Source organism: Mollisia scopiformis, assembly GCF_001500285.1.
Source record: "Mollisia scopiformis unplaced genomic scaffold LY89scaffold_6, whole genome shotgun sequence".
In the NCBI taxonomy this organism is placed as follows: Eukaryota; Fungi; Ascomycota; class Leotiomycetes; order Helotiales; family Mollisiaceae; genus Mollisia; species Mollisia scopiformis.
In genome coordinates this window covers 1516713-1542153 of record NW_017263586.1, presented here as the reverse complement: position 1 = coordinate 1542153, position 25441 = coordinate 1516713, and the positions used below count along the sequence as shown (strand labels likewise).

Below are 25441 nucleotides of genomic sequence, written 5' to 3'. Positions count from 1 at the left end.
CCCCATCCTGCAGTTAGCCCTGATATGAATCCTATTGAGAAGTGCTGGAGGAGAATAAAACAAGCTCTCCATAGGCGCCTAAGGCAGCCAACAACTGAGGTTCAAATGGTTGTAGCAGTATTAGAAGAATGGGACAAAATTCCTCAGGAATGGATCAATGGGCTTATTGAGCAGCAGGACTTCTGGGTACACGACTTAATTAAGCGATGTGGCTGGTCTACAGCTAATTAATTAATAAAATTCATGATTCTGATGCCCTGAACGCACGGACTTTTGTCCCCATGTTCGTAACGAACTTGATGACCTTAAGCATATATCCTCTAGCTGTACTGACTGCGAACTTTGATACGCGATTCTCACCGGCAGTTGGGCTAGTTGTGTAGATGAATTCGCCAATGCTTGTACGTTCGTAGGTAAAGCTTTGCTGGACCGTGGAAGTAGTGATTTCTCGCCCGCTGTGACGGTCGGTGCGAATGCTTTGGTGGAGAAGTCTAAATCAATTAGTGACACGAAGAGTTTCAATGTGGAGGACGGGTATTACGTTTGAGACATGACGAGATTTAAGTGATGACAATTACCCCCGATTCGAGTGCAGCTGCAAAATGTTAGCAAAAGGAAAGTGCCATGGGTATGTCGTGTTCATCTACCTGGATCAATGCAAAACGACAAGTTTGCGTTAAATCCGAATGAAGATTTAGAAACAGAATGCCTAGATGATTGTATGATGACGGCGACGATGTAGTATTGGTGCCGAAAATCGTGGTTGAGATAGGATTTGTTGTGGGAAGGTAATGAGTGTGCAGATGCAGAAGCAAAATTTGTCTAGGAGCGCAAGTTGACGAACCATTAGATTCCCTTTTTCCATGCCTGCATTTATCCTATCTATGGGAGTAAAACTGCAAGGCGAATTTCTAATCAATTGTGATACGAGACGATGAAGTCATTTAATTTACAGCTATATTAGTTCCAAGTGAAATAAATTACTATACTGGAATGTATATAAATGGATTCGATTACATGTAGTACCTGTATTACTGCAGCTTTGTATTTTCTGGTTTATTTGATCTTTTAGTGATAAATAAATCTAAACAAGAACAAGTCGTACTTGGTTCCTATCCACCGATGTTGAGTCGAGTTGCCTTAACGCATTTGCAGACCGATCCTGTGGAGAGAATTGGACACTGCTAAGTTTCGCTTTATATTGTCCCACTTCTACTCTACCCCCCTTTCTCTTAGGATATGGACAGGTATAATGATCTAGAGATGTAGCACAGCTAGCTCTTTTTGCCAAGGACTAATTATGCCTGTATCTGAGTGGGAAAATTTTCGACAAGAAATCATTTCAGCTTCCAGAATTGCTCCTTAGTTGAGGACTATAAGCTCACCAAACCGTGTTCGAATGGCACGCTATCACGGCACTCGGATTTTATGCCACAATGACGATTCTTCTATCTACACGAGTTCGTTTATGTACAAGTGTTTGTGTCTTATGTCTCCCAATGACCATTCTCAATAACGCAAAAACCCAAAAAGAGAAAGCAAAAAGAAAAAAAAAGAAAAGCCCTGTCAATGTCCATAATCTACCTAGTAAGCTAACATCCAATAGCAATTATTTGTAGTAATCTATATCACCACCTGTCCTCTCTTGATACAAGTTGAACCCGTATTGTGCGGCTCAACGTTTTCCCGCGTTGATTTTCTTTCGAGCAGCAATGCTAGCTGCAATCTCGGGAGGAGCATCAGTCATGGGGGCGAAGAGACTACCCGATCCAAAAGGAAGAGGCGTCGAAGATGCGAAGTGATCTTCCTTGGATGACGGCAAATCATCCCATTCATCCTGTCAGTTCAACTCGCACAAGAAGACGCCTACGTCGAAAGCATTGAGTGCTTCGACGTGGTATTCATCTTCCTGACTGCTTAAAGATGGGCTGGATTCATTTCGAATCGCAGCGACTTCGTATCCGGAGAGAGACTGCGAGACAAGGTACTTGATAGGACTCTCTGAGCATGAGCCAAACCCCGGAGTGACCAAGCAAGAAGTGGGTCTCTTGCGGACAGAGAAAGTGCTACAGTGATAGGCGCTAGACGCGTTTCGCTTGCTCACAGTGTAGCCATTCCTATTCTCCTTGCGGACAACGAATATGGATGTGCGCTGCTGGCTACCGCGATCGTAGACTTCGAGCGCGAAATTGTTCTCGTCCGTCGGTCTGCACTCGAAATTTTGCTGCACAAGATATTTGGTGATCTCTTGACCAGTTATGCTGTCGGTTTGGGTGTTGCGACGGGAGATCCTACTTATAGTTAGCATTAGCAGACTAAATCAAACTGGAGGTAATACATCTGCATCATCATTGTGACGTTATAGATCTCTTTCTTGTCTGGTTTTTGTGGAAGCTGTTGGATGTTAGCAAAGTCTTACGGGCAGATATTCTTAACTTGCTCCCAATGATCCGTATTAGTGACGCAGAAGCGCAATTGCTATCGACGCGTAATTGCAGAATCGACAGAAAGGAAGATGTCTCGTCCTGGGATGCTGATGATGGATGAAGTACGCGTCGCGCTGAGCGAGGATGCGGTTGAGGTTGGAAAGTTTGTGGTTGAAGATGCACAGAGTTTGCAGATGATGAATGGCGTGGATAAATAAAAGAATCACAGGCCACTAAGCAGAATTCCACGGCATGACTCTATAGTATTCATCTTATTCTTCATATTAGTAAGGACGAACACTCTTGTCACGGTACATACGACCCGAGAGAGAGTTTCACATGCAAGACAAGAGGCACTCGCCACTGGGACAAAGTACTGAAATAATATACCTCTCTTCTCTCAATATTTAAGGACTTAGAATTCTTCGTGGAACAAACTACACCCCATCTCAAATTTATGTGGAAAGTATATGATGTGCTTCGCTTGTTCACTCCTTGTTTCTCAAGTTGTAGTTTATAGTAAAGGTTCGCTGTCTACACTACGAATTTGATCTAGCCAACACCTTAGTGTCTCCAAGGCCACTGCAAGAGACGCAAAAGGTATCTCAAAGTTCCAGAAATCAAATGAACCCATATTACGACCCATGGCGCTATACCACCTTACCAAACGAATTGACTAGTCGCAAAAATTCTCGGATACTGTCCTCCCCAGCGTTTTTTCCCTTCTTGTAGTGATACGGGCTTGGATATGCGGAGGTAGGCCTCCACCTGGGGCAGTAAAGTGATTGCGGGTACCGGAGCTGGTGAAGAGGTTACCCCTAGAAGAAGAAACACCATTCCACTCTTCGTCCTGATCAATTTCGCCCAACAGAATACCAACATCGGAGGCAATGAGGGCTTCAGCGCAGTTTACTGCCTCTCCGCTGTAGGATGGAGCGTCATGAGCCATTTGCACTTGATATCCGAAAGCAGACTTGTTGACAATATACTTGGGTGTACCAGAGCCCGACGCAAAGCCGGGAGTGATCGTATAAGTAGACCTGGTCTTATTGACTACGAAGATTGCGAGGGGAGGAGATCCAGACAAGTTATGCTTGGCGACGGAGTACTAGTTGTTGGTTCCTTTTCGAATGACAAAGCTAGAGGAACGAACAGAGCCTTCGTAACCATGAGGCATGACAGAGAAATCTCCGTTGCCGACGGATTGGCATGTAAAGGATTGCTCAACTCGGTAGGTAGTGATGGCTGCGCCACTTACAGGATCGGTTTGTGAGCGACGGAGGAGAATTCGAGAGAATTTAGCGCAAACTGGGAAGTGGCTTACTTGACTACCTACCTCTGAAGCATTTTGAATGAGTTGAGTGCTGGTTTTGATTTTGTTATTTGAAACCAGACAGAAAGTCAGCAGCCGTTGACAAGAAGGCTTAATCCATCAGACATACTTTTCGGGATCCTCAATTCCTACAAGAAGGCGCCAACGGTACAAATGCGTATGAAGAGTTCCCTGCGAGTACAAGACGTGTTTTGAAGAGCGGGATCGTATTGTATTCATTGAACAGGCAGAAGGGTGGCGATGAGGTCCTAAGGTTGGTGGCCGGGGATCAAAAGAAGCGGAGGATGATGGACGCGACTGGGCGTGTCACGTATGGTAGACCACTGAGTAAAAGTGTACAGTATTCATCCTTTTATTTTTCATATATTAGAGATGAATACGATCAGCACTGTATATATGGCTTTTGAGTGCGAGATAGTATCATACGAAAAGAAGAGACACTTGCCAAGTGGACGAGGTAGGAGGCTGGTATACCTTATTCGATGTATAGTGAAAGGGTTGTCTATTTACATTGTGTATTCACTCCAAGATTTATTCCTTACTTGTCATTGTGACCATGCTCCATAGCGCAGAAATCGAAAAGCAGAAAAGTCCTCATCAATGCCCATGTCTAATCAACCAGCACCGTATCAACAATTATCCAGCCCTCAAAGTGCAGGACGCGCCAAGTCCAATCTACGAAAACAGTGGTGATATAAGTTCATCAAACTGTGTCCAGCGCTGCATTATCAACTTCTCGTTCAGTGATAGAAGCCTCGACATCTGGGGGAAGCACCACAGCCGCGGTGGAGATGTTTCGATAATTACTGAAGAGGATCCCGCGCCCAGGAGGCAGTGCATTCCACTCCCTCTCTACCTGGAGCTCACTCAGGAAGATGCCTACATCGAAAGCATGCATAGCTTCGGCATAGATCGCGGACAGTTGGCTGAGGCTTCTGTCCTCGAAATCATCGTCACTGAAGATGCTGACCTTGTAACCGAACATGCCGTAGCTGACGACATATCTGACGGAGGATTGAGGTCTAGCACTAGTCTCTGGGATCATGGTATAGGTATTTTGTGTCTTTTGTACGGAGAATTTGTACTGAGGCCTGGGACCCGGTGGGCCACCTAGGACACGCTTGATCACAGTGTACGTAGTTCCCATGCCCTGTCGAACGACGAAGGCGGATTGACTAATGAAGTTCTCGCCATTGTGAAGCTTGACCTCAAATGTTTGCTGGTCGACAAGTTCGTAGCCAAATCCTTGCTCGGTGTGGTAGGTAGTATATGATCTGCCATTTGCAGGGTCGATGCGAGTTCTTCGATTGACGATTCTGCAGCTGATTAGCACAAGAAAGTAAGAAACCAAAACTTTACATACCTCTGGAACATCTTGCTGGTGACGAATTCTTGTATGTGGGTATTCAGCACTTGCTATTAGGAATTAGCAATGATTAATGGGTCGACGCTGCAGACTTACTGCAAGATGTGCGGTGATCGGAAAGGCGCAAATCCGAAGAACGAAAGGTGAGATCTTTGAAGAGGAAGAGCTTTTGTGTGCGGTACTGACGACTGAAAGCTCGCTGTGATGAAGGACGGACGAGGTGGTGGTTGTCTAAGGTTTCGTTGTGGGAGATGTTTACAGGAAGATTCTGCAGAAGCAAAAGAATTGTCTAAGCACAAATTATACACTAGCCTCATCATTTAACAAGCATTCATCTCATAGTTTCGAGCATAAAGTCAAGATGAAATCGTCGATGAAGGTATACACCCTTTGTCGATGCACGTGACGCTAGTCTTTCGGTCGAGACAAGACCACAAACAGATGGCAAAGAATTTTAGTAATCGGCTACATAGTTATATTACAGATAGAGAGACGTATTGGCAATTATGTTCAACACAGGGTAGACTGTGTTGACGCTGGCCAAGTATATCATACCTTCGACGAACTCACTCGCTAAGATCAAAGACCCGCCACAACTTGCAAAGTTCAAGCTTGTCACGTCTTAAACAATTTACCAATGCACACAAGGTGCAAAGTGTGGTTAAATAAATAATCTAAAGTAAGGGAAAGGTGTTTGTTTGTCCTTTATGCGAAAGTGACAGATTCCCATCACTGGATGGAGTCAGGAGCGCAATCGCAACCAAATCTCAATTTGGCTGGAATATGGAACTATCCATTTGCCAACTCTGGCTACTGGTGCAGAATAGCTAGCATGTCTTCCATGTCTGTATGAATGTGTTTGAAGTGAGGGAACTTCCTACAGAGTCGGACCGCAAAAGGAGGAGAGTAAGAAGACTGTAGATACAAGCTTACCTGATCTTCTCCAGTCATTTTTGATCCTCAGCAGGTCTTTGAGGAAGAAAAGCTGTATTAGTCCAGATGATATTTGCTATTATCTTTAAATGTCTGTTACGAAGCTTTTGTTACCTTGATTCTAACACCCTTCGAGTCTAGCTTTGGAACAGCAACGAAGAAGTCATGGACCATTGTCACGTCCTCTACGGCAGTCTCAAATAGCTCCATATCAAACCGCCGTACCAGGGTTGCTAAAGTGAGGTACATCTCCGCGTACGCCAAGCTTCACTCGTCAGTGCCTATTTGATTTAGGGGAGGAGACAACTCACTTCATGCCCAAACACTGCCTGCTGCCCCGTCCAAAGTTGACAAGATATTTCTTCTCGAGTGCGTAGTCAAACCTTCCAGTAGCATCAATCCATCTCTCAGGTTTGAAGTCTTTTGGGTTTGGAAAGATCTTAGAATTCATGAGAATGAAATATGCTGTTGAGCTGACTGGCGTCTTTCCTCTCGTCAGTGACGTAGACAGATTACAACATCAAAAAGCTTACCCCAAATGGAATCTCCCAATCTTTGTATCTCATGATCTCATCCGTTGCTATGCGAGGCAATCTCGTAGTCACTCCATGAGATAGCCTAAGTGCTTCGGCAATCATAGCTGACTAGATCTGTTAGTTTTGCTTCTTCGACCACATAAATACCAATTACCAAGTAAGGAAGCTGTGATAATTTCGCAGACGTGTCAGCATCTGGAGCTACATCTTTAAGTTCGTGCTTCAGTTTCTCCAACGATTGCTTGTGTTCCAAAAGATAGAAAGTAGCTGTCGTTAACGCTTTTGCAGTGGTTTCGCTCCCAGCCCCAGTGAGTATTTGTCCTTCGTCACATAGTCTAGCCATAGTCTTCTCTTCCGGCGGTAGGCCACTATCGCGTAGCTCGTGGAAGATGGTTCTATGAGAAGCATTCTCAATATCGGAAATACTCTCTGTTCGATTCAATATTGGCGTCACTCTTCTTCGCACACCTGCTTTCCAATCCAGCATCAAGCTCATACTTGGCATCATGATACCCATCAGGCTATCTGGAACCGCATTCATCATCGCTATCATCCCAGGGAATTGTCTTAACAGGGCTCCTCCTTCAAAAGCACCGATGATCATCTCCTTCCACGCTAGATTGAAGTCGTCTTTCGACAACATGTTATCATCGTTTGCAAACGCATATTGACATATGACATCCATAGTCAAAGCCATGAATGCTGCATCCACTTTGATGACTTCTCCTGTCTGCTGGGCCTGCTCAAATCGACTGGCCAAGATCTCTACCTTGGCTTTCACCACAGGTTCTAGCTCTGCAACCGCTTTCGTAGAAAAAAATGGATTCAGAGCGCCTCGTCGCAGTTTATGATGATCATGTCCAACAGTTGAAAAGCTGGCACCAGGAGTGCCAGCCAAAGCTACCCAAGGACCATACTTGTCTCGCTTCTTTGTGGTGGATCCATAGATCTCATCATAGTAATCCGGATCATCGATGTGCAGCTCGTCTGGATTTATTCGAATAATTGGCCCTAAAAATAATTAGAATCGAGCTTAGCCGGAGCCGTACTATTACTTCATGCTCACCATACTGTTTGTGCATCTCCTGGATTCTCCATATGAATTTACCCCTCAAGACAACATCGTAATAGAACTCGTACCACAGACTGGCGGCCGCGATCCTCGGTCCCGGAAACTTCGCCAAGGGATGGAAATACAGCCGATAGATAATAAGACCGACATAATAGACGATAAAGGTTGTGACTGCGCCGCCAGCCAGCGTGGTGAAAGTAAGCAGAGCCATAAATGTTGGATCCCACAATTTGGTAGGGAGTACTTGAATATTTCGGTTCGGTTGTGAGAAGATGGGTACGTCCCGTAGGATTTCCACGAGGCCGGTTCAACTTCCTCCTTTGGGATCTGCGTCCGCTCCACGATTTGTCAGTATCTTTCTCCAATGGGAATAATACCAATAGGCGATAGAACCCACTTGAAGAATTCCATGAGCCCGGGATGGAAAAAGGTCCGTGAACCCCACATTGGCCAATTGTTAATTGTCGCGTCGTTGCTTCTCTTTGCGCATTTCGTTGATCATCGTATATTTCGCAACGTTATTCTCGATATGACTTCGCCAACACGAACAGAGCCCGCGTCACCTCCTGCAGATGTCTCAGCGCCAGTACCAGCAGTTGAAGACCAAGTGCTATCTCCAAACTCAGATTTAGCTGCTCAAGCAGAGAATATCGAAGCTGACGCATGTCTTCTTTCTGCGCAGATCCTGAGAAGAGGCATTAACTTCCATAGACTGACCCTAGCGACGAGTTTTCCGACTTTGGTGATGGCCACACCGAGACTACTTCGTTAGGATCATCTGTTCTCAATTATACATACGAGAACGGGCGACGATACCATGCCTATAGAGCTGGCCAATATGTTGGTGCAAGGTGGACTTTCAGAATGAAGTCAGGTCTAACTTGATAGATCAGGTATTACCAAACGACGAGACTGAACAAGAGCGATTAGATATGGTGCATCACTTATTTAGCTTGACATTGAAGGGTGATCTTTGTGCGGCGAAGTTGCATAATCCTCAGAATATCTTAGATCTTGGTGAGTTCTGTGGCTGGCAACAAAGTCGCATTCTAACATGCAGATCAGGAACTGGCACCGGGATCTGGGCAATTGACAGTCTAGTTGTCCCGAGAAAAAGTTTCTCAAATCTAGATGTGCTGACACTGTTGAAGTGGGAGATGCATTTCCTTCTGCGAAAGTCATTGGAACTGATTTGAGTGAGCTTGCCAGAGAACAACGCTTCTCGGTAGAATGTAGCCGCTAACTGAAGACTCATAGGTCCTATACAACCCAACTGGTAAGCAAAGCATTGTTTGATATAACTATTACTCATTCATCTAGGACGCCACCCAATGTAATGTTCGAAGTCGATGATGCTTCATCAGACTGGACATTTCCAGAGAATCACTTTGATTTTATTCATGCCCGCACACTTGGAGGCGGTATCCGCGACTGGCCAGCTTTACTCCGACGCTGCTACCGACACATCAAGCCTGGCGGGAAGATAGAAATCTCTGAAGGTCGAGCAAACTTCTACTGTGATGACGGAACCATGGCCCCGGACAGCCATACCTCGAAATGGCTTGTAAGGCCCCCTTCCTTCCGGACACGCAACTCCACAACTGACTTCCCTGTAGACTGAGTTCCATAAGATTGGAGCATCGATCGGGTTGAAACTTGACTTTATCGAAGATATCCCCATGTTGCTCGAAGAAGCGGGGTTTGAAGACGCTAGTCTGATGAATCGTGTCGTTCCCGTAGGGTCGTGGCCGAAGAACAAAGCCTTGAAACGAATTGGTGCTGTTTTTCGGTTACAATTCCTCGAGTCGGGATTGGAGGCATACAGCAGCGCTCTCTTCACGAGAAGTGGGTGGTCTGAGTTAGAACTGCAGGTTTTACTTGCACATGTTAGGAATGAGTTGTTGAGCAATCAGATGCATCTCTATACTTACACGTGAGCATTATGATAACTTATACACATATGGGAGGCAGGCTAACATGCATAGAACCTTTGTAACAGCCACGAAACCATCGACGTCTGTGTAGAACAGTTGTGCGGACAGAGAAGGAACAAACCCTGGTTATTACGACGATCTGGGCTTATAGCTAGACACTTGCTATTCATGCAAGAGGTCTTCACACTCATCATTAGATGAATCCGTTGACCCAAAAGCTCGTCAGATGTGAAGAGAGCCTAGTAGAAGCAAAGATCTCTGGTGCAATCCCTCTAAGTCTCACGATTTGCATCGCACGCGGTACACCGCCTTGCCATTGAGAATTCTGTTACCACTACCAGATTCGAGATTCTACAACGTCTCAGCTTTAGGAGAGGATAATTATGAAGCAAGACGATAGAGACAAAATGAGATACTTCCAGCATGAGAGGAAGAGACGGAATGACACTGTTACATTTATGGTACTAGTAGTAAATAAATTGTCAGATTCCACTTATGGAGCGAATACCATACCATGACCTCACTAGAACGAATATTGAAGCAAAAGCTCACCACAAGGAAAACCCCGACTCATGTGATTGTCTCTCCTGAGCAATTCTGCCCGCTTGCCCAAGGCGGTGGAGAAAACCTCACCTCACCTCGTGCAACAATGCAACCAGGCAGCAATGGCCCCCATTTCAACAGCCTCAATCCCATTCGGGTCACAGTTGACAAACACACTCATGTCTCGCCATCAATAATCACCTTTCATCTCGAAAGGCTCTCTCTTTCCTTCCATAAAAGCTTAAGACTGCAACCTCTCACAAGCAACAAACACCAAACATGCCACAAGTCATCGATAGTCGGTACGACATCCTCGCGGGATTGAAGGACCTATTGGTCAGGCTTTTTCCTGGGCAGTATTGCCAGGTCTCCGTAAGTCTTACTTTTTGCTCGCCACGAGTGCCGAGGCGTATTTGAAGAGGGTCGAGGTTGACTGGTGGCGGGACTAGATTCGTCGTGGGAAATATATCGTGTCTGCACCGAGATTGTTGACTCAGGTTTGTTCAGACTCCTTCTATTTAGACAACAGCTTTTTAAGTTGCAGTCACTGATAGTGACTCAGGAAGAGATTGATTCTTGTCGAGATTTCTAAGGTCTCTTGAGGGAGGATTTCTCGTTGGGGTACCGGAATCTTGGGCATTGTGGCTGTGTATCAACGCCACCACACCCGACAATATGGATCATCTGAGCTTCAGCAAATCTGCCTCGCAAGGAGGGCTGCATTATGCCTCGCAATTGATTGAGCGCGACGCTTTGTTATTCCGTCTCAGGGGGAAAGCTGTTCATGTAGTTTGATTGGCTTCGTGTTATTCGTTGCAGGCCTGAGATAAGGCCATGCCGAGTTTCTAGTATGCAGCTCGTAGGGCAATATGTTCGTTCGTCCTCCATTCCGCGTCTATGTTACAGTGCGTTTACGGAAGAGCTGGGGTCAGTCATCTTTCAAGGCAGTCTGGGTCCGGGGCGGCAGTGGTGTCATACATGGCTTCTATTCCTATGCCGAAGGATGGGGGGCTGTTTCGGGGTGTATCGTGAGAATCCTATATCCATGAGTGACCGATCTGTTCTTACGAATCTGACATCCACTTTGACGTTGCCCTCAAGCAAAACATCATACATACGTTGCCCATCTCTTGCCTTCTAGGCAGACGTTTAATATTTACTTACACTTGCTACTCGCCCTATTTCCCCACATTATGTGCGACATCATGTCATCAACTTCACATCCGACATTCAGCTCCGAGCCTCAAGTTATCGATGGACAGTTCCTCGATCAAAGAAAGTTGATGCGTCTTCTCAAAGATGTCTATGGGACTTCTGAAGAGGGAAAGAACAACTTCCGAGTTGAAGTGAGTGATTCTTTCGCCATATCCTGTCTTGTACTGATGCACGACTTCTAGCTTCGACTCAATCGATACAGAATCTACCCTCTAGCACGATCAACTAGTAATCTCACCGAAGTAAGTGCTCGAAGAACTACCGGCAATTAGCATTTCTAACTCTCATCAGGATCAAATCGAGGATTGTCGCGCAATTAGACGTCGATGACCATCTGTCATGAACTGGGTTCATAGACCATACTGGGATAATGATATCACGAACAATGTACTCAGACACAAGGCGTATAAGGAGGACAGCGGGCATTTCGATGGAGTATCTGAAACGGGAGTCAATTGGAATTTTCATAACAAAATTACAACTATTCAAACAATCGTCAACGAGAAATCATCGTGACCTATGCTTGATTCTCCCCAAACTCAGTAGAAATCCTTGATACTATGCGAATCCTTACATCCAAAAGCTCTCCAATATTCCCACAAAAGTACTTTTATCCAAATAATCATCAACGAGAGCTCACCGTGAAATATGCTCGAATGCCTTTCAATACTTTCAGCAAAACTGCATAATTCTCTCTCCATCCCAATCAAGAAACTTCCGCAACTCATAAACCTCACAATCCCCACATCCATCCCTCAATCATCCCTCATTCAACCCTCAATCTCCAAACACCCCTAAAAGCCTCCAAAATCGCCCACCTGAAAAGGACTTCCGCCCCCAACCCTCCAGTCGTTCCCACGATCCCGAAAAATTGCAACCCGCATGAGGCAGTGCACGAGGCTGATTTCCGCAGCATCTCGCGTATTGTCCAATCAAGCGACCGTGGTCAGATTTCTCGTCCCCACCTCATTTTTCTGCTATCTCGACGAACGCAGGTTCGAATCACGGAGTCCGAGGAATTGCTTGTGAGAGATTGAAGATTGTGCTTGAAGAAAAAAAGGAAAGGAGATCAAAATGGCGAAAAGATACGCATTGGACGACCTATCCAGCCTGGACAAGAAAATCGACGCCAGGGCGCACGATCTGTTTAAAGAGAAGAAGGGGCACGCCGGGCTACAAGTCACGCGGGTTTTCAGACGGAAAAGCTCCAAGGGAGTTGGAGAGAAGAATTGTTTCGTAAAGAATCTAGATGTGTGCGACTCATCGCAAGTGGAGGGGATGCGTGAAGTGAGCCCCACTCCCATTCCACAGCTTGAGGGAGATGAACTGACAAACAAGCAAAGAACAACCAAGATGATATGCAGCTCTACACCATCCGACAAGACCGCTCGTGGACAACGTTGAATATATCGCGTGACTTGTTCCAATGCTTCACGGCGGCGCATGGTATCATGGCTCCGTTCTGGAAGCATGTTTTTACGTTTGGGCGGAAGAGTGAGGAGAATGAGTTTCAGTTTCCGCAGTTCTGTCGGCGGCGGAGAACGGATTCTGGGGTGAAAGTGCATGGTGTGTGGAATCTTTACTTATTTGCTTGATTAGGGGAAATGGTGTACTGATTGAGAAACAGAGTATGCGTATATGTTGCGTCGAGTAGAGTTGAATGGGCGGGCCCATACCGAGGATGATAACCCGTGGTCTATTCGACAGACTGCTGTTTATCACCGGCTCTCGGCGCCCAAAACTCAATCGCTCAAATCAACTTTCTTGCTCATTGCTCCGTCTGAGAACGTCGAGGATCAGTTCGGGAGATGTTTGAGTCAGAGCAATGCTGAGGATGGGATGGCATTGAGTCCATGGAACGTGCATCGGATTCTCGTAGCTGATAGCTTGAGGGGGTGGATGGATTATATGGCCTATTTGGAGAAGGGATTAAAGGAACAGGTGTGTCTTCCCATCATTATCTTTCACGCTTTTACTGACCCATTGCCTCGAAAAAGTCGGATCACATAGTCCTCGCCTCAGTAGGGGACGACAAAGTCAATTTGTCTCCGTTGACAGACTTCGTCATCAATTTCGACAACCGTCAACAGCTGAAGATAATCGAGGATCAGGTTCTTGATCTTCAAGTCATTCTTCCGGGGATGCTGGACGCTGTTGAGCAATTGCTGAGAGAGTTTTCGAGCTTCCAGACTGAGGAGGATGGAGAGTTGAATGCTATTGTGGGAGAGTTTGAGGAGTATGTTAGGGAGGTGAAGATGCTGGTTGAGAGATCGAAGGCTTTGAATGATATGGCCAGGTCGACTGCTAGACTGGTAATATCTAATATCTCCCAGAGAATTTCGCTAACCCACTTAGTTATCTGACCTCCTCAGCTATGAAGAAGCAGTCTCACTCAAAAAGTTGAGCATCGAAACACAAATAGAAAGCAAGTCAATGTGTCACTTAGCAGTAAGCTCCTCTCCAAACCAAACACAACCAAAACTGATTCCCTCCCAGGAAAAAAGCACCAAAGACGCAGCAGCAGTCAAAATCCTAACAGTAATAACACTAATCTACCTCCCCACCACCATCGTAGCCGTTCGTCTCTCTCCCTTCCCTCAACCGCTTCCCAACTAACAATAAATACAGAACTTCTTCTCCACCCAATTTGTCCAAACAACCGACGGCCACATGAATGTCGCCCCCAACGTTTGGCTCCTAGCCGCCATCGCCGTCCCATTAACACTCCTCACCATCCTCCTCTGGTGGACCTGGGTACATTTCACCGAAGTGAAACCCATGTTTAACCCATTGCAACCCGGGACCGTGACATTACAGCGACAGCATAGTTTCAGATCTATGGTGTCGTCTAAGAAGAGTAGGCAGAAACAGGGGGATTTGGAGATGGGGATGAGTTTTCAGGTGCCGCCGATGCTGCCGGTGAGGGGATCGCCGACTTCGACGTGGAATTCGCAGGCGAGTACTGTGAAGATTGGGTAGATTAAATTGTGCTGTATATTTCCTCTGCTTCCGAATTATGTGCCCGAGTTGTGAGAATGAAACTTTGTCGCCCGTGTGAACGAGAAACTGTACGACGAAAATATGCAGGCACTCGCCCAGGCTCTCGGTCGGCGTTTCGCTCCACTGGAAGAAAGCCTGAGTTGTGTGCCCTGGAAATGCACTAATCACTAATCACCCACACCAATTCCCACCCCGGTTACACCAATTACAGGCTTCAATCCCGCAGTGCGACTGATTGGGGGCCGTGATCCAGTGCCTGCATCCGCCCAATCTCACTCCAAATTGAGGCTGTGAGCCTTGCGGCTCCCATTGTGGTGTGCTGCTGATGCTAATTCGGATTCGGGACACCGATGAGCTCCCCTTTCGTTGTAGTGGTGCTTTATATACGTCCAATGGCCCGTAGTACTTGCTGCAGGTCCTGAGTATCCAGGCTTGGTGATGTTGTCGTTATTGAATTGCTTGAAGAGCCTCGCGCCCAGATCGAGGAAGAACCAGAGGGTTGAGCAGGAGCGAGCTCCGGGAAAGGCTGTCGCGCAGTCCATTGTAAGTATATGCTTGCTCAGAATGTACATTTCTAATTCTCTGTGCAGCAGATCTCGACTCCAGCACCGGATGCGAAAAAAGATGAAGCAGTTGCAGATACAAATGAAGGAGCAGCAGGAGCAGAGTCGAAGCCCGCAGTAGACCCTCTCCCCAAAAACTCGAAAGCAACAGCACTTGCCGGCAAACTCCTCCAAGAAGACGATCGAGTCGGACGAGAACTCATAAACAGACGAACAGACACAAACACCGTCCCTCGAATCGAAGTCCAAAGACAAGCAACCCTAAACGCAGAAAACGCAACAACCATTGCCCGATCACCCTCTGTCGGATCCCTAACACCCAGACTATCTCGCGACAACTCGCAGAACTCGCAGACTTCTCTGCGGAGTAGAGCCGATAGCAAGGGTTCCTCGACCGCTGGCCACTGGCTGAAAGACCAGCTTGAGAAAGCGGAACTCGAATGTCCTAAGCACCATCACGATTCTTTGATCCCGAGAAGTGCGTTGGAGAAACTGATAACTGTGGATAATGTCGCGGCAGATATCCAGGCTCGAGATCCGGAGATTGAGGAAGGGGAAGCTGTGAAGTATGCGGAGGTCGTGTGTGCGTGTGCGAGGAGGTTGTATGCTACGCTAGCTTATACCAAGAAGGGGGGTGAGATCAAGGGATTGTTGGCTGAGGAGGTTACGGATGAGGATTTGCCGTTTGTGAGGAAGGCGAATGGGAAGACGAAGTTTGCTTTGAGTCGTAGGAACGGAGGGTCCATTAAGACTTTGGAGACTTGGACGGCTAAACATTTGAGGAAGTTTGACCAGCACCAGTGGTGGATGAGCGCACCGGTTTTCAAGTTGAATGAAGAGCTGTATGAGCTGGATGACAAGACGATTCTTCCGTTTGTGGTTTTCGAAACACCGGAGGGTATCGAGACTAAGAAGCAGGGAGGTTATAGTGAGGTGTATCCGGTACGGATTCATCCTGCTCATCACGAGTTCTGGGAGACTTCAGGTTGCGTGGTGAGTAAAGAACCTCCCACTCCCAAGCTGACTTGCTAAAAAAAATATCAGGAAGAAGAGCCTCTCATCGCCGTCAAACAACTGTTCTCCGACGACGAAAATGAGTTCCAAAAAGAAAGAACGATCCTAACTGCCATGAGCATGAAGAACCATCCCCACCTGATAAAACTTCTAGCAACCTACAAATACGACGGAAAATACCACCTCATGTTCCCCTTCGCCAACGCCAACCTCCGCAAATACTGGGACGACCGACCAAACCCCTCATTCGACAAAGAAACCGTCCTCTGGTCCGTCCAGCAAATGACAGGAATCGCCAACGGACTCCTACGAATCCACAACTTCAACGTCACTCGCCCCCTCTCCATCAACGGACCCGGTAACGCCAGAGTCCAGAAAGACGCCAAACTCAGCGTCCAGAAAGGCGAAGAGTGGTTCGGACGCCACGGCGACATCAAACCCGAGAACGTCCTCTGGTTCGCTCAAAACCACGAGACTGATAATCCGCGTGGAATTCTCCAAATTGCTGATTTTGGACTCGGACGCTTCCATGGACGAGATTCGCGGTCCCACGTGAACCCCGATACCGTGTTCTCATCGCCAACGTATGAGCCTCCGGAGTGTAAATTGCGTCTCCCCGTCTCCCGCGCATACGATATGTGGAGTCTGGGCTGTCTGTATCTCGAATTCATCACCTGGCTGCTCAAAGGGTCCGATGAAATCGACGGGTTCTCGAATTCCAGAGGGAGAGAAGCGACTGCGACTGGGATTGACGACGATAACTTCTTTACCATCATCAATGATGCTGAAGGACCGCGGGCTACTGTCCGAGAACAGGTCCTCACCTGGACGAACGAGTTGCATTCAGATGAGAAATGCTCTCTTCTAATGCACGACCTGCTCGATCTCACCATGAAAGGCCTCCTAGTCGTCAAATCGGGGGCCCGTTTCGAAGCCAGCTGGCTATTTCTTCAACTCAACGAGTGCCTGACACGAGCTCAGACCGACGAAGAATATATGCTTCAACCCGTCCCACGAACAAGCACCACATCTCGGCCGGAGCAGGGACGTGCTAATACGGCACCTGGGTTGAGAGTACATGCGCAGACGAACCCGAAGCGGGGGTCGGTGGTTACGTTTGTGGATACGAAGGCGAGTGTGCAGGAGAAGCTGCCGAGGGATCTGGTGTTTAGGACATCGGGGACGCCGGCGCATATGAAGACTTGGCCGACTCATGGGCCGCAGACGGTGATTAGGGAGGTGCCTCAGTTTGCGAGGTGAAGAAATCGCTTCCAGGAAAGGGCTTTGAATCAGCTTGTGGTTTTAGTGCTTTGACAGAAGAAGGCACCGTGTGGGTGCTTGGAGATGTTGAAGGGGAACTGGTCAAGCGAAGACTTCTTTGCAGCAGAGGTCTAATATTCGAGTTTTGATAGCAATGGTGAGAACTCCAAGCTCAAAGACTATTGGATTTACCTAGGTAACTAACGGAAACAGCGTCACTCGGGAGACGAGTGCAAGTCTCGAATCTATCCGTGGGACGACTCGACGGTCTAAAGTCCTAGCTTCAACTCGGGTGATGATGATGAAGTCCATAGTCAAGGCGTCGACAATGGAAGAGTTGGATCTTGGTGGTCGTGAACCCCAGAGCGAGAATGAGAAAGCGAGACAATATTCTCGTTGAACGTGTAAGATTCGAAGCAGAAGATTCAATGACATAATTGGACATTGTATGGAGAATGAACGCAATAAATAAGATATCACAAATAGCAGCTATCTTAGCAGCTATCTTAGCAGCTATCATAACATCTTCAAGCCCTGTACTTCAAGTCAACCCCTTCATCTACCCACCATCTCGAAAATGATTCGCCATTCTAACCTCTTCATCCATGCTTCACCAGCAGCTGCATACCAACTACAGTCTCGCCCAGCTGCTGCCAGTAAGAAACACACGCCCTCGTGCCTTCACTCTGCATGCCGATATATCTACGCCCATAAGCTGCGACAGCCCACCGTTCTCAAGAAGTGAGAACTAAGTTTGAAAGAGATACCAAGACGTAGCGTGGATGATCCCCCATAGCCAAGACGCAGCCAGCCCTATGCAAAGCTTGGATGTCGGGAACGGGCTTGGCGTGGGATTAATCGAGACGATTGGGTCGCTGTTGAATATCACTACTGTATTATTTGTTTGGTGGCATCACTGCAAGATTCGAATGTTTTTAGTGAGACAGCTAGGCTTGTCCCCAGCCATTCAGGGAATAGATAGCCCAGCTACAAACACAACCGAACAGCTTGTCGGGCGATCCGGGATATATATCCACAGCGATCTACGTACCGATTTTCAGCATCGGATATTCCGTGATCAGCGACCGACAAACAATGCTTCAAGACAACAGGTTGAGATACGCAGCACAGACACGGAATTTTACCTCATGTTGTGCCACCACGCCTCGCGCTATAAATCAAGAAAAATTAAGACAAACAGCGAATGCCAAGCAAATGGCTGTGATGAGTGAAAAATGGTGTATCTCCAATCCAATGGCAGCGGTGACCTTCCAGGCGAAACATGACTACATCTACATGCAGCAGGCCAACAGAATAAATTACCGGGAAGAGAAGGGATGTGGAATATATTTGAAAATGCTTAGTCAGTGCCATTCTAACGAACAAGTGAAAGCAAAAATATACTTCTCTGCAGATGTTGGAATATGGAAGAGGCCAGGATTCGACGAGGTCAGTCTTACGCACGAGCCTTTGATGCGTTCATAGTCCACCTAAGCGCTCGTCAAATTCCCAGATCCCCGTCGTATCACGGCCACCCCAAACCCAACACAAATCTGACCTGCCAAACAGCGTATATACAAAGTAAAAAGTCTGACTTAAGCTTTCACATCCCTCAGCCACGACGATCCACATTACCCGCCTGGCCACTACAGAACGCTTATCTCATCCAGCCTAGCGCGCTGCGACCAGGCTGGCGCGTGAGGCTGAGCAACGCAACAAATGGGCTGGGCCAGGAAAAAGCGAGACACGGTAGGTAATTAATAGGTTATAATCACGCTTCACCTCAAGCTGCCTCTCATCAAACATCAAACATACATCTTTACCACCACCACCATCATGGACAACGACACCCATCAACACCCCCCATATCCCACCAGCATGGAGAATACGTCGTATGCCCCACCGCCGCCGGTCGAGCAGCAGCAGCAGCAGTACGCAGCACCCATCTCGCATCCAGGGCCCGTTCACGCAGCTCCCTCGTCGAATCCCTACACGTCACCGCCGCCCGCCGACCAGAACCCGTCGTCGTCGTACGAGTACGCGCCGGATCCTCGTCTCGAGAACAAGTTCTCATCTAGCCCGAACGATTTCTCGATGCAGGGCGAGGAGGAGCAGCGGCGGATCAGCAAGAAATGGCAGCATCGGTTATACTGGTAAGCCGAGCGAGTCACGGGGCTTGTGATCTCGTGATCTCGTGATCATTTTTATTTTATTTTGGCTGACAACGAACTTTGCAGGATGGTACCGTTGGGCATCTTTGTCATTGTGCTGTGTGTGCTGTTCGAGGTGTACAAGTCTGATTTCGAGCGCTGGGTGAGTCCGTTGACGGATTGGTTGCGGAAGAGGGAGAAGTGGTCTTGGACGATCCCTGTGGCGATCTTGTTTGTGCTTAGTTTTCCGCCGCTGTTTGGGCATGAGATTGTGCAGCTTATTGTTGGTGTGAGTGTTTCCAAAGTTTAGTTCGAGTGGGGGAGAAAGTGCTGACGTTTCACAGTTGACGTATCCTCTGGGCGTTGCGCTGGGAATTGCGTGTGCTGGGTCGATTTTGGGAGAAGCTGGGTGCTTGTGAGTATTCTCTATAAGATTGCAAAATAACCAGAACGGAATTCTAACACAGCCATAGTGTCGTTTTCAAGTACTGTTTCAGCGGCTATGTCGAGAAGAAAATTAGACAAAAGATCAAATGGGCAGCCACTGCTCGAGTTGCCCAGCAAGCTGGCTTCAAAGGTGTTTTGGTTATTCGATACAGCATTGTTCCACCCCGTAAGTTCTCCATCTCACGAGCGACGAGCTCCCACTGACATTTTATGCACAGACCTGGCAAATCCACTCTTTGCCTGTACCGGAATGAAATTCTGGCTTTACATGTCAACAGTGATTCTATCCCTCCCTAAATCCATGGTTTTCGTAGCTCTCGGAGCCCCAAGTTCAGAGCACTCCAAGGGGGCCAAAGTCGGCAAGGTAATCGCTATCGGTATAGTGGTTGCTATTACCAGTAAGGCCTTCTCAAATTACTCTTTAAATTATGATTTGCTAATTATTCCAAGTCTTTGCTAGCGTATGGATCCGAAAACAAATGGCAATTGCCACTAAAGAAATTGAAGCCGAGCGCGCCGGACAAGGCGATGAAGAATTAGGCATGTTGGGTCCCAATACGAGCACGACTGGTCCAGGCGACACGTCGTATAAAGGTGTAGCCACCACGGACCCGTACGGGTATCAGGGCGCATCTGGAGCAACGGAGTATAGGCACTCCTAGAGAGCTGATGGGGATGATTTAAGAGCAGATTCAATTTCGATCACATATCAGTCAGGACACTGTCTGTATCTTTATGAGAGTTTACGAGTTTTTAATTCAGCGGCACGATAGAGGAGGTCGAGGAGTCGACCGTGAAGGGATTGGGGAATCATCTGTATTAAAATGTATGGCTGTATATGAGCGTTGGATGGATTTTGGTATGGACTCAAACATTATTGTTCTTTGGCCTTGACATTTTTGAACTATCGTCCAGCAGCTGACCCTAGTGGGTCTTTCCCCCACATTCCCCACGTGTGTCGGATGTATAAAATCTTGACCACCGCTTCATCTCGTCCACTTCATGCATGCATACTTCTACAGCGGGGTACATGAAATAGTCAACCTTCATGATTCATACAACAGAGATATCAACCCTCGGCCCGACACCTTCCCTAGCTACTTGTCAATCATTTACTGTATTCAGCATAACTCAATTCTTTCGCTATTCTTTGCCCCGAGATCTCAGAAGTCCTGGGTCTGAATGAACGCCATTATCTTTCCGAGCCTTGTTTAGGCGTTGTTTAACTTCCGCTCAATACTACCGGTACCTGACCTCCCCTGTCATCGCACAGGCATTCCCCAGATCTTGTCGAGAGATGTCCCGTCGACATGACTTGGCATATAGAATTTTTTACACTGCAATGGCGGGGTATGGAGAATGAGTTTGTGGGGTGAAGAGTGTATATCTATTTACCTACCATCATGCCTTGAATGATCCATCCTTCCAAAGTCAATAACCACCATGTATATCCTTTTTTCCTTTCTTTCCCTTCTCCTAGCCGCCCATCTCACCACAGCAATCCCATACAGCAAATACATCCTCGCGCCCTCAAATCGAACCCTCCACCCAGCCTCCATCCACCGAATCAACGGCACAATAACCAACGCGTCCTCGCTACTCTCCAATTCCTCCACGACCGGCCACGCAACCTTCCACCCCAACTCCTCCATCACATTCGACTACCTCCAAAACATCGCCGGCGTTGTCAGCGTCACCGTCCTCAGCTCCACATCACCAGATGCCTTCATCGGGCTCACGTACACGGAATCCAGTCTCTGGATCAACAAGCAAGCCAGCGACGCCACCGCTCCTGCGGGTCTCGACGAAGTTCTCTGGCTGCCGGTGGGGAAGGGACCCGGCACCTACACGGTGGAGCGGTGGCATGAGCGCGGCGCTTTTCGGTATTTGACGCTGGTTAATAATGGGAGTGCGAGTGTGGTGGTCGAGAGCGTGGTGACGAATTTTACTGCTGCGCCGTTGCAGGATTTGAGGGATTATAAGGGGTATTTTCATTGTGATGATGAGCTTTTGAATCGGATTTGGTATGCTGGTATGTCGTTCCTTTCCATTAGGAAGAAGGAGGAGGAGCTGGTGGCTAATGAGGGTGTAGGTGCTTACACAAACCAACTTTGCAACATCGATCCTTATCACGGGGACGCGCAGGTTCATTTCGGCGATATTACATTCAACGAGACGATCAACCTCCCACAGACCAATACGTGGTATAACAACATCACCATCACACAGGGCGGGAGCTGTACCGTCGATGGCGCGAAACGAGACCGTCTCGTTTGGGCCGGCGACATGGCTGTGTCCATGCCCAGCATATTCGTCAGCACCAACGATCTGGGCGCTGTTAAGAATTCGCTCGACTCGCTGCTTGCGTTGCAGAATGCTAGTACGGGGATGTTTCCTTATGCCGGGTATCCGTTTAATGAGTTTGGGATTGTGAGTTTTACGTACCATTTGTATACGTTGATTGCGGTGTCGAATTACTATCATTTCTCTGGGGATCTGGAATATCTGCAGAATAACTGGGGTCGCTTTACTCGCGGTCTAGCGTGGTCGTTGAGTTACATCGATGATACTGGCCTCATGAACGTAACAGCCCCCGCCGACTGGCTGCGCGTTGGAATGGGCGGTCATGTAAGTCTATTCCTCCCTCTTCCGCCTTCCGCCTCCCATTCCACACCTAACTAACCAAAACCCCCCAGAACATCGAAGCAAACGCCATCCTCTACTCCACCCTAACCCGCGGCATCACCCTCGCAACCCTCCTAAACGACACAACGTCCATCTCAACCTGGACCCCCCTCGCCACCAAACTAAAAACAGCAGCAAACGCCCTCCTCTGGTCCCCCACCACAACCCTCTACCACGACAACGAAACCACCACTTTGTCCCCCCAAGACGGAAACACCTGGGCCATCCTCTCAAACCTGACCTTATCCTCGCAGCAAAACAGCCAAATATCCACCGCGCTCTCCACCCGCTGGGGTCCCTACGGCGCTCCCGCGCCCGAAGCCGGGTCCCCGGTTACCATCTCCCCGTTTATATCCTCCTTTGAACTCGAAGCTCATTTCCTGTCCTCTAACCCTCTTGCCGCATTAGAATTAATGAGACGCTCATGGGGATTCATGCTCACGGACCCACGGATGACGAACTCGACGTTTATAGAAGGGTTTTCGGCGGATGGAACGCTGAAATATGCGCCGTATAGTAATGATGCGAGTGTGTCGCACGCGCATGGGTGGGGGACGGGTCCTACTTCGTTTCTGAGTTTTTATGTGGCTGGGATAAGGATTTTGGGTGCGGGCGGAGGGGAGTGGAGGGTTGAGCCGCTGGTGGGGGATTTGGGGGTGGTGGAGGCGGGGTTTTGGACTGGAAAAGGATGGTTTGAGAGTCGGGTACAGGCGAGGAATGGGATGGTTGTTGGGATGGAGGTTTGTGCGCCGGCGGGGACGAGGGGGAGTGTGAGGTTGCTGGGGGTGGTGGGGTTATTAAGGAGTGAGAAGGGAGAGGAGGTAACGTTGGTTGATGGGCTGGCGGAGGGGTTGGGAGGTGGGAATTGGACGTTGGTTTTGGCGTAGATGGGGGAGGGTGTGTAGAAGGTCGGATTTTCGGAGTATAGGAATGAATGCTCAGGCTAGTTTGATCTCACTTGTTGTTGATATATGGGTGAAGGATATTTCCACTGAGTGATGGGTGCGAAGAGTACAGACCACGAGTAGACACAGCCAGGAAGCGAAAGAAGTCATTGGTCACTTGAGGGGGCTTGGTTGATCTAGTAAGAGTCAAGAGCAGGAAGGAAGAGAAGGATAAAATTGCGCAAATGTATGTGAAATGAACGATTAAGAGTTTAGAATCTCCCAACGACAGCGAATTGTCCTTCAAAGGATAAAAATAACTTAAATAACGTAGAATGATTAATTGGACAATGCAAAGTGGTTAGATTCTGAACACTCTAGTTTGCAAGCTAAGCACAAGTAGAAATATGGAATAGTGGTTAAGTCATTGAAATTTATTTTTAAAAACACAAGGCCTACTCTCTCTGTACCCATGTTCAAATCAAATTCAAACGAAGCTTAGTTTAAACTAAAGCACCAAGTCCACTTGACCCCTAGTCTCTCCCTTGCTTGATGCTTTAAGCTTTTAAATTAACTATTTCACCTCTAACTCTTGGTTTCCTTCAGAAAACCAGTCCACCGTAGCCAGTGACTTACGACGCCTCGCAGTCTATAAGAAATACCAGTCCACTGAATCCAAAGTTAACTTTATCCTTCTAAGAGCAATTTCCAACAATTCCCTTTTGTAAAGAGATCTCACTATTGGCTTAACAAGATTGGGTGAGAAGAGGACGAGGTGGGTATCATTGCTGGTGGGCGCGCGGACGGATTCAGATATCACATTCACATTAACATTGATCACGCTGATTAATTTAGAAAGAATAGTATAAGACAGAATAATTCATTGATTATGTGCTTTTCTATTCTGTCCCCATAGAATCCCTTGCCCATGAACCCTGAATGTCCAAATCAGCGCGTAGTCATGTTTCGAGTAACGTGTTTGACTTCAGATCCATGCCTCATTTTCCGAACGAGAGCATTGGATGATATACGATGAAGCAGTGACGATGCCGGGGATGTTGACATTCTCGATATTGTTTTGACGTAGCTTTTCCAGATCCTCCAGATCCCGCTGCGAATTTGCTTCGTCCAAGGCAGGAATACTCAAGTCCCAAAAGCCAACCATGATTCGCACCTTTTTGAGGCTCTTGAAGACTGCCAAAAGCTTCAACCAATCGAAATCGCCGTGTCCAATAGGATGGACCACCAGATCCGTAATCTCTCCAGCCCATTCTGAATTTTCCAACTTGTCCCACTCCGGCGACTTGAAGAACGTCTCGAGATGCTGAATGAAAATAGGGTCGTCTGGGCCGAATCGAATCACTCGAGCATGGTTATACTGTCCCCGGATGTGATAAGGTTTGCTCTCCATGTAGGCTTTATAAGCGTCGTGGCATGCGAAGACGAAATCGCGGACGAGTCTCTGAGAAAGACCGAATTCCCTCGTAGGTTCGTAACCTATAGGCAGGTGGAGTTCACCTTGGTCGTCCCAGCTGTCTCTCGGATGGACGAGGATGTTGCTTGGCGGACACGCAAACTTCCATATTAGAAGACGTAGCTCCGGCGGAAGTTTGGGAAATTTGTGGAACTCCGTGAGAGCTTCGGATTGCGCAGTGATGTTACGCTCGTCCGTAGATGTAGAGGCCATGGTGATTGATTATGTTGCTCTGACACCGTGAAAGCTTGGGTTCGTTGCGAAGTGTTGAGATGGAGATGAAGTTCCGAGTTGAAAAGGAAATGAAGTCGATAATAAGTAGTCGATTCCGACATGCTAGTGGAATTCTAGAGCTTTACGCCATCAGATAATTTCAGAACCAGCTAGCGTCATGTGTCCGAAATCGTTACTAGTGCTCGTGATATGTAGCAAGTAATAGAGAAGAAAGGAAAAGCCGGATTCCGGGGGCTTGCTCTGGTGAATATATTTGTCATGGTTTTCAATAGGCTGCTATGTCGAAACTTATTCATAAATCTGATCAACTTCCATGGTTTAAAATGAACGAAAGTTTTAGGTCCAATGACGGATTAAAGTCATCTAACTTCT

At 47.5% G+C, this 25441-nt stretch overlaps 10 protein-coding genes across 10 annotated transcripts; 6 read left to right on the top strand and 4 right to left on the bottom strand.

The window, feature by feature from the left end:
- Nucleotides 1–241: 241 nt before the first annotated feature.
- On the bottom strand, nucleotides 242–552 carry LY89DRAFT_730813 (uncharacterized protein; the record flags this gene model as incomplete). Its single annotated transcript, XM_018219516.1, has 2 exons — nucleotides 242–491; nucleotides 542–552. The coding sequence occupies 2 exons, from the start codon at nucleotides 550–552 to the stop codon at nucleotides 242–244; spliced, it is 261 nt and encodes an 86-aa protein (XP_018075153.1).
- A 1288-nt stretch (nucleotides 553–1840) lies between these two features.
- Nucleotides 1841–3773, bottom strand: LY89DRAFT_730812 (uncharacterized protein; the record flags this gene model as incomplete). The annotated part of the gene is made up of 5 exons (XM_018219515.1): nucleotides 1841–2291; nucleotides 2339–2394; nucleotides 3127–3534; nucleotides 3580–3679; nucleotides 3763–3773. 5 exons carry the CDS (start codon nucleotides 3771–3773, stop codon nucleotides 1841–1843), a joined length of 1026 nt encoding a protein of 341 aa, XP_018075152.1.
- A 2330-nt stretch (nucleotides 3774–6103) lies between these two features.
- On the bottom strand, nucleotides 6104–7993 carry LY89DRAFT_682469 (cytochrome P450). Its single transcript, XM_018214519.1, has 5 exons — nucleotides 7661–7993; nucleotides 6749–7605; nucleotides 6592–6702; nucleotides 6370–6542; nucleotides 6104–6323 (listed from the first exon to the last, which is right to left on the bottom strand). Exons 1-5 carry the CDS (start codon nucleotides 7875–7877, stop codon nucleotides 6155–6157), a joined length of 1527 nt encoding a protein of 508 aa, XP_018075151.1. The 5' UTR covers nucleotides 7878–7993; the 3' UTR covers nucleotides 6104–6154.
- A 37-nt stretch (nucleotides 7994–8030) lies between these two features.
- On the top strand, nucleotides 8031–10125 carry LY89DRAFT_705572 (S-adenosyl-L-methionine-dependent methyltransferase; the record flags this gene model as incomplete). Its single annotated transcript, XM_018217460.1, has 9 exons — nucleotides 8031–8096; nucleotides 8378–8506; nucleotides 8560–8683; nucleotides 8732–8761; nucleotides 8818–8862; nucleotides 8924–8942; nucleotides 8987–9230; nucleotides 9283–9599; nucleotides 9652–10125. The coding sequence occupies 9 exons, from the start codon at nucleotides 8031–8033 to the stop codon at nucleotides 9689–9691; spliced, it is 1014 nt and encodes a 337-aa protein (XP_018075150.1). The 3' UTR covers nucleotides 9692–10125.
- A 1223-nt stretch (nucleotides 10126–11348) lies between these two features.
- Nucleotides 11349–11688, top strand: LY89DRAFT_730809 (uncharacterized protein; the record flags this gene model as incomplete). The annotated part of the gene is made up of 3 exons (XM_018219514.1): nucleotides 11349–11489; nucleotides 11541–11600; nucleotides 11650–11688. The coding sequence occupies 3 exons, from the start codon at nucleotides 11349–11351 to the stop codon at nucleotides 11686–11688; spliced, it is 240 nt and encodes a 79-aa protein (XP_018075149.1).
- A 647-nt stretch (nucleotides 11689–12335) lies between these two features.
- LY89DRAFT_640613 (uncharacterized protein) lies at nucleotides 12336–14554 on the top strand. Its single transcript, XM_018211673.1, has 7 exons — nucleotides 12336–12645; nucleotides 12702–12924; nucleotides 12986–13299; nucleotides 13356–13670; nucleotides 13714–13806; nucleotides 13855–13935; nucleotides 13987–14554. Exons 1-7 carry the CDS (start codon nucleotides 12433–12435, stop codon nucleotides 14335–14337), a joined length of 1590 nt encoding a protein of 529 aa, XP_018075148.1. The 5' UTR covers nucleotides 12336–12432; the 3' UTR covers nucleotides 14338–14554.
- Nucleotides 14555–15629: 1075 nt separating this feature from the next.
- LY89DRAFT_455217 (kinase-like protein) lies at nucleotides 15630–17614 on the top strand. The gene is made up of 2 exons (XM_018207631.1): nucleotides 15630–17352; nucleotides 17409–17614. Exon 1 carries the CDS (start codon nucleotides 16050–16052, stop codon nucleotides 17193–17195), a length of 1146 nt encoding a protein of 381 aa, XP_018075147.1. The 5' UTR covers nucleotides 15630–16049; the 3' UTR covers nucleotides 17196–17352; nucleotides 17409–17614.
- Nucleotides 17615–19433: 1819 nt separating this feature from the next.
- Nucleotides 19434–20252, top strand: LY89DRAFT_578995 (uncharacterized protein; the record flags this gene model as incomplete). The annotated part of the gene is made up of 4 exons (XM_018208980.1): nucleotides 19434–19634; nucleotides 19690–19760; nucleotides 19819–19958; nucleotides 20011–20252. The coding sequence occupies 4 exons, from the start codon at nucleotides 19434–19436 to the stop codon at nucleotides 20250–20252; spliced, it is 654 nt and encodes a 217-aa protein (XP_018075146.1).
- Nucleotides 20253–21235: 983 nt separating this feature from the next.
- LY89DRAFT_578519 (bacterial alpha-L-rhamnosidase domain protein) lies at nucleotides 21236–23364 on the top strand (the record flags this gene model as incomplete). Its single annotated transcript, XM_018208947.1, has 3 exons — nucleotides 21236–21824; nucleotides 21885–22420; nucleotides 22489–23364. 3 exons carry the CDS (start codon nucleotides 21236–21238, stop codon nucleotides 23362–23364), a joined length of 2001 nt encoding a protein of 666 aa, XP_018075145.1.
- Nucleotides 23365–24229: 865 nt separating this feature from the next.
- On the bottom strand, nucleotides 24230–25048 carry LY89DRAFT_779491 (uncharacterized protein; the record flags this gene model as incomplete). Its single annotated transcript, XM_018222297.1, has 1 exon — nucleotides 24230–25048. The coding sequence occupies one exon, from the start codon at nucleotides 25046–25048 to the stop codon at nucleotides 24347–24349; it is 702 nt and encodes a 233-aa protein (XP_018075144.1). The 3' UTR covers nucleotides 24230–24346.
- Between the last annotated feature and the right edge of the window lie 393 nt (nucleotides 25049–25441).

Excerpts from the sequence above, each read along its gene's own strand:
- LY89DRAFT_682469 (XM_018214519.1), bottom strand. The coding sequence starts at position 7,877 with ATGGCTCTGCTTACTTTCACCACGCTGGCTGGCGGCGCAGTCACAACC. Across the intron at positions 6,703-6,748 it reads TATCACAGCTTCCTTACTTG|TCAGCTATGATTGCCGAAGC; the intron begins GTAATTGGTATT and ends TAACAGATCTAG. Across the intron at positions 6,324-6,369 it reads AGGCAGTGTTTGGGCATGAA|CTTGGCGTACGCGGAGATGT; the intron begins GTGAGTTGTCTC and ends TGACGAGTGAAG.
- LY89DRAFT_640613 (XM_018211673.1), top strand. The coding sequence starts at position 12,433 with ATGGCGAAAAGATACGCATTGGACGACCTATCCAGCCTGGACAAGAAA. Across the intron at positions 13,807-13,854 it reads AGTCAATGTGTCACTTAGCA|GAAAAAAGCACCAAAGACGC; the intron begins GTAAGCTCCTCT and ends ATTCCCTCCCAG. Across the intron at positions 13,936-13,986 it reads TCCCCACCACCATCGTAGCC|AACTTCTTCTCCACCCAATT; the intron begins GTTCGTCTCTCT and ends CAATAAATACAG.
- LY89DRAFT_455217 (XM_018207631.1), top strand. The coding sequence starts at position 16,050 with ATGAGCATGAAGAACCATCCCCACCTGATAAAACTTCTAGCAACCTAC.